The sequence below is a fragment of the Hakea prostrata genome, chromosome 11, assembly GCF_041222555.1.
Source record: "Hakea prostrata isolate BN-2017 chromosome 11, UWA_Hpros_2, whole genome shotgun sequence".
Classification (NCBI taxonomy): domain Eukaryota; kingdom Viridiplantae; phylum Streptophyta; class Magnoliopsida; order Proteales; family Proteaceae; genus Hakea; species Hakea prostrata.
Genome location: NC_142610.1, coordinates 22,104,967 through 22,116,616, shown reverse-complemented (window position 1 = coordinate 22,116,616; position 11,650 = coordinate 22,104,967). Strand labels below are relative to the sequence as shown.

Below are 11,650 nucleotides of genomic sequence, written 5' to 3'. Positions count from 1 at the left end.
GTGAAATTAAGGTAATGTTCTAGAAGCGTTGAAAAATTGCACGCCGGCAGGTTATATAATATTGGTTTTCCATGACTGCACATCGATCAAAATTGATTAAAATTGGTTCGGCAGGTTATATAACGTTGGCTTCTCAGTTCTTAATTTTCATTTGCTGTCTCTACCATGGCTAGCAATGAAGATGAAAGAGCTGGAGCAGAAATTGTTTCTGGAAAGGAAGCTTGTGATAGATTTTCTGAGGAGCTAATGAAAGAGCTTGGGTTCCCTAGTGGAGTACTTCCAACAGGTGAGCTTGTAGAATGTGGAAGAGTGAGATCCACAGGCTTTGTGTGGTGGAAATGCAAATCAGCTTATGAGCATTTCAATGTAGCAACCAAGACCAAAGCAAGCTATGCTGCTGAGACAACAGCATATGTGGAGAAAAGGAAGAATGAAGAAGATGACTGGTGTGAAGACAAGGCAGTTGATGGTATGGGTATCCATTGTTGAGATGTATATTGATGGTGATAAGATCACCTTCAAGACAGCTATGGGGGTTGGCAAGTCTTTCCCTCTTATAACTTTCATGAATGAAGAGGAAAAAAAGATCCATCTCCAACAAAATGGTGCAGCAAAGTAACTAATTATTCAATTTCAATTACCTGTTTGCTTCTGTTACCTTCATCAATGTAATCTCCTGAAATCTCATTTTCTGGAATTGGCTCTGAGTGTACTCAGATCTTTCTTTGTGTTATTCATTTTTAAGTGAGATGTCTTTTTATTCAAGTCCTTGAAGAGAGAGAAGAAAAAGAAAAATTTTGCAAAAATAGTTTCTTTTGGCCTCTGTTAGGCCCATTTTATTTGGTTCTTGCCCTAGTTTGCTTTGTCTGTGCTCTGTAGTTTTGCTAAATTTCGAGCTTGATGGATGCATGTTTAGTCTTTTAATATATTTATTTATTCATCCAAAAAAAAAAATGTTGTTCGTGAGACGAGCATCTGGAGATGCATATTCTCAAGAGTTTCATGATCATCGATCCCTGATCATGGAATGCATCCATGAAACTAAAGCTTCTCCCTGGCAGAAGATTACCATGAAAATGGCCTATCACAGGGAGAAGGGGAAGTAAGATTGTCAAACTAGGGAATAGAAGGGCTCCCCAGGAAAGACACGAAAATAGGAAAGAAAAGCCCAGTGATCTCTACAAAGAAATCACTGATAAAGCAAAAGATGCACAAAATTGAAGTTCCTACCTCTACTATGGTGTTTAGCAGGGAAGATCAATTAGCTGGGCAGAAATTGTTTATGGAAAGGAAGCCTGCAATCAATTTTATAAGGAGTTAAATAAGAGATTGGTTTCCTAATGGTGTCCACCCATCAGAGAGCTTATAGAGTAGGTGATGTGTGATGTGGACGCCACATATGAAGTTGTTTTCTATTGATTATTGCTCTTGTGCACAACACTCTACATATTTAGTCCATGAATAAATGCAAGCAGAGTTTCACCAGCTCAGTTAAAATAAAAGCCATGAATTTTGGGATCTAGATCAATGTGACCGAAATGATCTAGTTCATCTTTGCCCACCATTGCCACCACCAGCTGCCACTGTCAATCATAATCGTTCTCCCTGCTCAATTGAAGCTTTATCACACAAGTTGTTGCTTCTTTGGGGTTCACTTTGCACAATTCTGGTGAGCTTGTTGTCACCATTTCCCACCACCTCTGTTTGATTTCAACACCTTCCTTGCCTTCAACTTCAGGTTGATCCCCTGCACCACAGCATTCCTTGCTTTGATTTGTACCTCTCCATATATACCTCATGCACATTTTACTCATCACTCCAGCAACATACACTACCTCCACTTGGAATAATTTCTCCCCAGCACCAGCACCAGCACCAGCACCAGCACCAGCACCAGCACCAGCACCTTGCTCATGTTTGCTCGCACATTTCATGCATCTAGAGTATTAGCAAGATCTTGTCTTCAAACCTTGGCACTGTGGCTTCTGTTAGCACACTGCACCGCCTGCTGCCTTTGCTGGTAGCCACCATTGCCCATCCCTTATGGCCTTCAGCTTTGTTAACAAACATATCACTTTCCACTTTGGATGTAATTGTAGGGTTAATTGGTTTCCTTTTCAATATCTAGTTCACCAACTCACCAATCCTCTAACATTATCAGCATGCTTCTATATGCTTTTTGATCTGGGACCATTGGGATTTGGTATCAGTGGTAAGGGATTGACAGACGTTCAGCTCTTCCCACACTTTAGATCTAGACCATAGCCAGCTCAGTGCAAGCAAAATCCCGTTTATTACAAAAAGACTAATGAAATATGGAGCCTACCCGTCCGACCTTTACGGGTTCTGGACATTTGAACGCCGCAATGGGTTCACATGAGAAATTAATTTTTCTATAAATTATTTTTACATGTTTTTATGCTGAAAGACTATTTTCTGAGAGCAAAGGAACATGACAGGATAACAAGGTAATAGATTTGCAAGCAGGGGTAATGGTGGAGATGTGATACTTTCACCATCAGAACCATATTATTAAATTTCTATTCCCTCAATAAAACATGTCTTTTTTTTTTCTTCGATTCAACAATAAAACATGTCTTACCACTTTTTATCACCAGTTCGTTCTTTAAAAATAAAAACTAATCCATTTTAATGATCGCCTACCAGTCATTCTTCTATTGTCAGTAAACAAAAAAGCACCTTAACCATTTTCTAGACGTTACCAAAATCATCCTTAAAAGAAATTGATATTGTTTTCGTTGTACCAAACTATGTATGTTCAGTTTCGTTTCGTTTAATATAATTGTTGCTTTTTTGGTTTGGCCAAAGACTATGTATGTTCAGTTTCTGCCAAAACAACTATCTATGTTAAATCTTTTAATAATGAAAAATATATTTTTTTAATACAAATATTTAAAAAACAAAATTCTCTGTTTTCTGTGTTTAAATTGATAGGGTAAAATATCATAGTTGCTTGGTTAATAAAACCAACACCCCTTAATAAAAAAAAAGTCGTCAATTCACCCCTTAATAAAAAAGTTGTAATCAGCTGATGGTATATTACATAATACCCCATCCCTGAAAATTATAGGGACGCTGCCACAAAGAAGATGCAACATCAACAGTCAACGCCATATGTAAAAGATGCATAAAAACAAGTTGGAGTTTTTTCATTGATGACACCTGAATATTATCGCGTTAACAATGGCATCTAAATCCAAAACCCCCACACCATTTTTGGTGAGCATGCCACATGGACCCAAGAACACATCAACCTGATTTTACTTTATTTAACATTGAATTGAATGAACAAGGGTTGTTTAATAAATTTGAAAAAATTAAATAGAGTTTTGTAAAATATTTCCCTTCATCCCATGGCCAAAATGATAATTTAAAATTCAAAGTTAAGAAAAAACTAACATTGGATTTTTTTTTGTTATAATCCAAGTTCACCAATTGAGCAAAATGAAATATTAGCCACTTGAGTCGGCAACCAAGAGTTTGGACCCAATTAAGTGGGCAAAATGAAAAAAAAAAAAAACTCTTTCGACAAATTAAAGGGAAAAAAGTTGGGTAAAAGAAATGTGATATAGAAGAAGAATAATGACATTTGATGAACGACAGAAGATTACCCCAAAAAAAATACTAGAACCAGAATACTGCAATGTGGTAACCACCCAAGGAAAAGTCAACAGACAACTGATAACATGACGAAACCAGAACAAAAATAATCATGACAAATGGGCGAAGATGAAAACCTTCTCATACAATAGATAATGCAAATCATTTCCTTTCCGTGACAAAAACGGTTTTGTGTTGGTCAAGAATAAGAAGTGTGAATACCCCCAAGGATCACAACCCAGTTTCTACCATCACAAGAATAGAAGTAATTCCAACCCCAGTAAATCTAATGGAAGGTTAGAATGTTGGGAATAGGATCACAAGTATAAGAATACGAACCAGATTTGCAGGACTGTCGGATGAGGCAGAAACTGAGGTAGACTGGTATTCCTCATAGAATCCAACAGTAAAACTAGCAACTAATTTAGAATCCAAAAAAAAACTAAGATTATTTAGAGATCCAGAAACCATGATTGATAGGTAGAATTTATAGTTCTAAATAGCAAACACCAATAGCCTAAATTAACAATTATCTATAAAAGACATTCAAAATCAAAACATGAAAAATGTGTATCAGAAACCCAAGTTTCTAAGATGCTGCTTTGGTCTGGTAAACTTGATAAACAACTAGACCTCAAATTTCTTAAAACAGAATGTACTTGGAAGCTTGAAGATAATCAATAGGGTAAAGAGAGCAAAAGTCAGTTCAACATCTACTGTTCTAGTTAAGAATAACCTGACCTGAAATTGCAGGATAGAAAATTTATTCTGACCTGCTGTTTGAAAGAAAAAGAAAAAAAAAAATTGGTTAAAGGCAATCCACCAAAACATACCTGGAATCCACCAGATGCATTTTCTGATCCATAGTAACACCCACTCAGAATCCACTGAATAACTCACACTGGAATCCAAAAATGCTCTCCGAAATCCACAGACCAACAAAGAAAAGGGCATCTAATGCAAAACTATATCAGCATTAACCTAGTCCCAACAACCCAGAATAGTCAAGCAAACAACCAGCCAATAACCCCAACAGCACTGAGCACACTAGGGCGGGAATTAGGCTTCAGGGTTCATCTACAAATCAGAGTTCACAACCAAGAATAGTGGCTGAAGAATTGAAATACGGGTGCGGGGAGGCCTTCACAAATGGAGTAAAGGAATTCCAATGTGATCAAGAATCTAAGATCAAAGACTGAATGGACAAGTCAATGGGATCACTTTAGTGGTCCAGTTTTTACGCACCCAACAGCCCCGTTCTGCTGTCGTTCTCCTGACCTTTCTTCTCCCCTTCCCTCTGCTAGCATTACCTAAATTCTGTACCCATCATGCTATAAAAACTCAACTTTAAATCATTATAACTGAGAAGACACTTGAAGAAGGAATGGTGGAGTCTAGAGTTCTAGAAGCACACCACACTACAGTCCAGAATCAAGAAATAAACACTACCAAAACTAAAAAACCTAACGAACAGTTGTTCCGTTAAGCCTGATTTTTTTGATAGAATATAATTTTGTATACATCGAGCACCATAACAATCTTGAAACTCAGAAACCAGAAAATTGATTTTTAAATAATCTTTCGTGGAACAAGGGGACAGTACGGGTAAAAAATCCAAAACAAAGCAGTTTGTATGATAGGTCTATAAGATAAAGAAAAAACTAGAAAACAAGAACAAACTCCGAAGAAGCATAATACAAAATCTGTCAGAGTCGATCCAAAATTAAGTACTCAAGGTTGGTATCTTTGGCAACTCAAATCATACAACCACAGAGAATTCTCACCTGACCCCCAGACCTTGCAAGACAGTTCTCTTTATCAGTTATATATGGTTTATCATGGGCTGACAACCATATACTAATCATGCTACATAAGGTACTGAAGAGTTCCACAATCTTCTATGACCCTCAGTTCTATTCAGATCAAGGACTTCATAAAAATTGATAGAAATGTTTTGCTACACTCTCATCCACCAGGATCCCCACTAGAGTTCTAAAAGTCAGCTCAGAATATCTAGCATCATTCAACAACCAGTGAACCAACTCCTGCATCTTTTTTCCTGATTCAGGGGCAACCTGCACTTCCATAACCTTCATATTACAAGAACTCAGCATTGGGATTCCACTGCTATACTAAATAAATTTGCAGTGTCCCACTGCATGATACCACTGATAAGCCAAGAAGAACCATTGCAACTACAATCTCTCATAGGATGGCATGTTCACTTAACCTTAAACTCATAAATTAGATGTCCATTAGATAAAGGGGGCAAAACAGTCGAACATGATAAAGCTATATTCCCCACAACTTAAGTGAAAACACATGTCTCACAGCCAAATATGCATATAACTCATATGAAGAACCAGAAACTTCTCATTTGTATTTCCTTTTGGTTGCAAGAATAAAAAGTATGGTCTGTTAGTGGTGTCCAATTCTGTCAGAAAATTACTCTGGAACACAAATTTTCCCTTTCATTGGAAATTAGTTCTACCCAGGCAGACGCTAAGATTTGCCAACTCATACCCAACTAAATCAAGCTTTAAACTATCAGGAGAATGGTTCATGTTCAAATTAGCAACTGGTTTCCCTAAAGTTCTACTCATCTGCTACCCGATATGATAAGCTCCCTAACTACCAGAAACAAAAACTATTCTATCCCATGGCCACCCTTCGCAGTCAGTTTAACCTCTAAACCACTAAAATTTGTTAGAAATCATCTGAAAAAATATCAAAGGGCGAAGTAAGCTCAAATCACGCACAATTGTATTCATCACACAATTACTGAAAGTAACTAAAGACCTTTGAAAGTCAATATAGAAAACAACAAGATAAACGTGGTTAGTGAGTGGTGTCAAGCTAGTTAGTCAGAAAATCAAATCAGAAGGCAAATGATTTGCAAGAAGTTCTGTGAATCGGCTATCACATTGGCAAAACCCTGCTTCTTAATTACCACAAATCAAGACTACAACAACAACCAGTGGAACCATAATTTCACCTCCACACTTATATAAGATCTCTGTTTTCATTGGCAAATAAGATATTAATCGGATAATGTCCTAAGAAAGCAAAGGGGGGCAGGGATGAAGAAGTTCATGATTCAACACAGAATCCCTGAAATAACAAAAATGTTCACTGAATACAACTTGCCTTATCTTAAATAGGCTGGGATCTTGATTCGAATAAAGAGCATACTCATGATGTAAGCAATAATAATCGATGAGATCCCAGCAGAAGCAAAGGAGACTTTGACGATCTTAGCACGATTACGATCGAGAGCAAGATCCAAGAGAACAATGCCGATACCACCAAGAACGAACATGAAACCCGAAGAAAGACCTTCAATGATGTATTGACCATTAACACGACCTTGAAGAAACACAACAGGTTTATAAGCGCCGGTATAACTATCCTGGGTGCTGCCGATACCTGGTGGTTCAACGATTACGTCGTAAATGATGCCCGAAACAACCATGAAGTAGGTCAACAGAACGAGAGCATATACAGTCATGGCAGAGGGGAGAGAGATCGACGGCAACTTCAGACGCATTCGAGGAACACGAAGGAAGCTGAAAGGGAGGACCTTGAGGAGATGGAACAGAGGATCCATTGAATCTGCTTGATCTGCAGAAGCAGATCTCGATAGGGTTTCGGATTTCGGAGGCATTTTCACTTCGATTCTTCGACCCTTTTGCTATGATTTCCAATTCCTAAGTTGAGCCCTCTTTAAATCCCAATTTGGGTCGCAATGAGAACTGAGAGTTATAGGATACCGATTCAAACCGTGCCATCCTCGGGTTGTTCCTGAATCGGTACCGAATCATTGAATCAGATCCCAAAATTGTTTAGTGACGAGGTTACGGGTTGATAAATGATAAGTGTAAGATAACAGCCAACTGGGCCTAACAGCAGTTGGTTCAATGACTCCCATTTGGGACGTGTTCGAGAGCTGAATCTAGTAGTATCACGTTTGAAGGAGATCGTGCCTTTCATAGAAACTATAACTGACTCAGATGAAAGGGGAGAAAAACCCTACGATTCAAATGGGAATGAAGAAAAACTATGAATGAATCTAAAGAATAAGAGGTGAATTCAATATAAACTAAAAATGTGACATAAATTAAAAGTATAATCGTTTTCCTCCATTATTATTTTCAATCAAGCTCTGCAACTATTCAAAGCTTTGTGATGATTCAATTACTCAGTTAGCCTTAGGAGGTGGTTTTCCGACCATTGAGTCGGCCCACATTTGAACATTGTTTTATATGAATTCAAGAGTTGATCAATTTTTGCACGCATCACAGGTTTATCTCTTTTAATATTAATTTTATTTTGAACTAGCAACTTTTTATATTAAAGGGTGAAAAATATTACATATATCACCAGAAAGAGTTGAAATATTAACCTCTTCATTTTTTTTTTGCCAAATTTAACTTTTTCTTTTTTACATTTTTTTTATGAGGTTCATCCGGGTCAGCTTGCGCGCACCACGATTACATCCTCAAATTAATGCTGCCGAATGGGTGCAAACCCAAGACCTCTCCATGGGAGGTAGAGTTTTTAACCGCTTTACTAACCCATCATTGGCAACCTCTTCATTAAGATGTATTGATCATTGCTAAAAACAATTTTGTAAAGATAATTTACTAATTTTTACATAAAGTGCATTGACATTTCAAAATAGAGGCTTTCAAGCATTGACACCCAATTTTATATTTAAAAAATATAAACACCCATAAATTGGTCTTTCGGTTATTGAGTGCTGCCATTAAACCATTGTTAATTTATTTTTAAAATTTCAAAACCACCCTTTGAATTATATGAAATTATCTAAAAATCCTATAAACGTAGAGGAAAAGAAAAATGTCGAAGGCTATTAATAGTGGTCTTTGCAATTGTGCCATCAATCATTCTACTGGAAGTCTGGAAGTAACGCTATGTGTTTTTCAAAGATAAGATGTGCCATCACCGTTTTAAAGGCCTCTAGGTTGGGATGTCAAAGGAAATTTCTTGTAAAAAAAGATAATTTATGCTAAATGTTTTAACAAAAGAGTCCATAAAAATAAATAAATAAGTAAAGGGATAGGGTGGTGCGTGGCCCTAGACCCAATTGCAGTTCCCTTGAAATGACCACTTTGCACCCTACCAAATAAAAAATCCCTATAGGTATATTACCACTTTGAAGGGTAATGTGGTCATTCTCCATTTTAGTTTAGAAAAATTATGAATAAGCTTTAATGGTACGGTTTTTTTACCCACACCCTTATTGGGTACATGTAATTTCAAGATTTTGCAAGTACTTGGCTGACATTTCAGAATTTTCACTTTATCCTCGGAAATAACATTCCGGTCTTTTGGCTGATTCTAACGTAATCAAGTTGCAGAGAACACCAACATAATAATTTCATTACACTTTATAGGAATTTATCCCCAATATAAATTCATTTTCACAATACAAAATGAACATCAATGGTCCATATGAACTGCAAATAAGATAACACATTCCCTGTACTTCTCCTTTGCTTCATCCTTGTAATTTCAGAAGAACAGTTGGTTAATCTGCATCACTGAATTCCATTGTTTAAGAGTGTTTAGTTATTTGTAGTAGATCATTGCAGTAACCTTACAATAATAGTTGTCTTTTGAAGAACTAGTACTTGAGGGCATATTTCAATTCAGAACAAATCATAGTGACCTTAGTCTACTTCTCTGTAAGTCATGAAAGTAAAGTAACTCACCCATTTACTGGTGATGATGCATTTGATTCCTTCCCAGATGAAGTGAAGTGAAGATACTTGATAAAGACTCTTCCTCTGAAGTCGTAGCACTTGAGATTTCCCAACTCATTGGAACTTCTATATCCCTAGTGATCCAAAGTAGAAAACATTAGATTGTTGAACCAGATATAACATTCAAAGGCTGTGAGGAACAATTTGATCATGTAATTACCCTTCAGAACATTTGAACTTGCAACGGTTAATATCATTTGCTTTGTACTTCCCAAAGAAAAAATCCAGTCGCTTTGCCACTTCTGATATCTCTTCCAATGGTAAAATATCCCAAACTTTAATGACTTGGGTGTGCTTGTGATTTTCAGTGAGAATATCAACAGTCCACACAAGTTTGAATGATGACCCATCAACATTGTATACTTGTAGCAGCTCAGATGAAATACTACTGTTCATTAAGTATAGATCTTCCTGCTTCTTGGGATGACGCCATCCATTTGCAAGCTTCATAAGTAGAGCAATCACTTCTTTCTGAGTATCGGTTCTTCTTATTTTAGTAGAGAAATCATGGACAAAGAGAACCTGGTGAACATTAAATTGGATGCAACTTGTTACCTAACTGGAGAAACTAGGGACATAAGTTATTACTAAAGAAACGGAAGACCACTTTTAATGTATAACAAGAGAAATTTAACTTAATAGCACAAAAAAATTCAACTACATAATATTAAAATCTCTTGAAACTCAGGTTGTGAAAATATTTTTCTTAGCCACAGGATGTTCATTTTGTATTGTGAAAACAGGTCATCTGAGTTTGAAAAAGTTAACAAATTGATCAAAAGAAATTAACAATGGTAGAGGATATTTATTAAGGTTTGGAACCAACACACAACTTAAACAAGACTGCATGTTTACACCATTAAAAGGCTTCTTCAAGCAACATACCTTCCAACTGGATCCATCAAACAGCAGGGAATCTGGTCTGAATAACTTGTCAAATTCTCCTAGCTCAACCAGACCATCAATTATTGCTTCTCTCAAGCTCTTGTCCTGATCAGCATCAAAGAAACACCCACGGTCCTTTGCATCAAGGACTAGTTTCCCCCAAATTGAACCACTGTCATTTAAAGTTGGACCATTCCCCAATACCCAAAGGCAGTACCTGCAATGATAGTTGCCATGATTCTTTGGAAGATTGAAAGAGTAAAACATTATTAACCAAGATATATCCTATGTTATTGTACCTTGCCCTTGTCAAAGCTACATTTGTACGTTGATGTTTTTCAAGGAAACCCACCGATCCTTTACCATTAGACCTGACAGTAGAAACTATTATTACATCCTCCTCTCCACCTTGAAACCCATCAACGCTCCGAACACTGGCAGAGAAGTCCTTTACTGTATCATATGTGCCACCAAGTTTCTCTTTAATTGCAAAAACTTGAGCATTATATGGAGATATTACACCAACACTGAACTTTTGCCCTGAAGCAACTGATGCTGTAACAGTGAAACATGGGTGTTCACATAGTGTGTCCATATAAAATAATGAGCTATGAGAAAGTTTCCTTTCTTAGCATCAGTGGCAGAAAGGCCACTGGCTTTGGGGGAGGGGGTTGGGGGAGGAAATCAGTTCAGAGGAAAGAACCCCCCCCGGGGGCGCCCCTCCTCATTAATGGAGGGCTCACAAAGTTGCAAACACCTTTGTAGAGAGAAAGTTTTCTTCTCTCTCAGCCACTTATTTGCTTTGAGAGACTCTCCTTCTCTTCTCTTATCTCCACCGATTCACCTATTTATGACAAAGGGCACCATTATATGGACGGTGTCCTTTGACATATTGTCAAGGGAGATGGCACGTTCATCCTTTCTCCTCCTCTCGCTTATGGGGTGGGGGGTTTGCTTGGCGGAGTGTGAGCAGAGGTGGCCGTGGGGCTGCCGTGGGCAAGCCAAGTGTGGGAAACTCCTCTAGAGTTGAGGTGTGAGTTGAGGGGGTGTCGGGGTTCGGTTTTGGTCGGGGTTGGGTTGGTTGTATCCAAGCCTTTGTCAGGTTGTATTTCAACTTTCTCATAGTGAAGGTCTCATTACGCCGTGGATGTGGCGCCGCCACGTATTTGTTGTGTTGTGCTTCCTTTGTGATTATTTCCTTCGTTATATTTCACGTGGGTCCCATACAAGTACTATTCCGTGGGCCCCACACCGACACTATTCACACACTATTCACTCGGGCACTATTCACGAATACATTTTTGTATTGTTTTTCTCTGTCGATCTTTTACACGGGAGGAAATAGTGAGCCGTCTATC

The 11,650-nt window shown here is 37.7% G+C and overlaps 2 protein-coding genes across 2 annotated transcripts; both read right to left on the bottom strand.

Moving 5' to 3' along the window:
- Positions 1-6,545: 6,545 nt before the first annotated feature.
- On the bottom strand, positions 6,546-7,338 carry LOC149000895 (uncharacterized). The gene has a single exon (XM_089140933.1). It carries the CDS (start codon positions 7,283-7,285, stop codon positions 6,770-6,772), a length of 516 nt encoding a protein of 171 aa, XP_088997059.1. The 5' UTR covers positions 7,286-7,338; the 3' UTR covers positions 6,546-6,769.
- A 1,667-nt stretch (positions 7,339-9,005) lies between these two features.
- Positions 9,006-10,887, bottom strand: LOC149000894 (uncharacterized). The gene is made up of 5 exons (XM_089139232.1): positions 10,592-10,887; positions 10,293-10,509; positions 9,568-9,929; positions 9,357-9,481; positions 9,006-9,185 (listed from the first exon to the last, which is right to left on the bottom strand). Exons 1-4 carry the CDS (start codon positions 10,885-10,887, stop codon positions 9,361-9,363), a joined length of 996 nt encoding a protein of 331 aa, XP_088995358.1. The 3' UTR covers positions 9,006-9,185; positions 9,357-9,360.
- Positions 10,888-11,650: the final 763 nt, after the last annotated feature.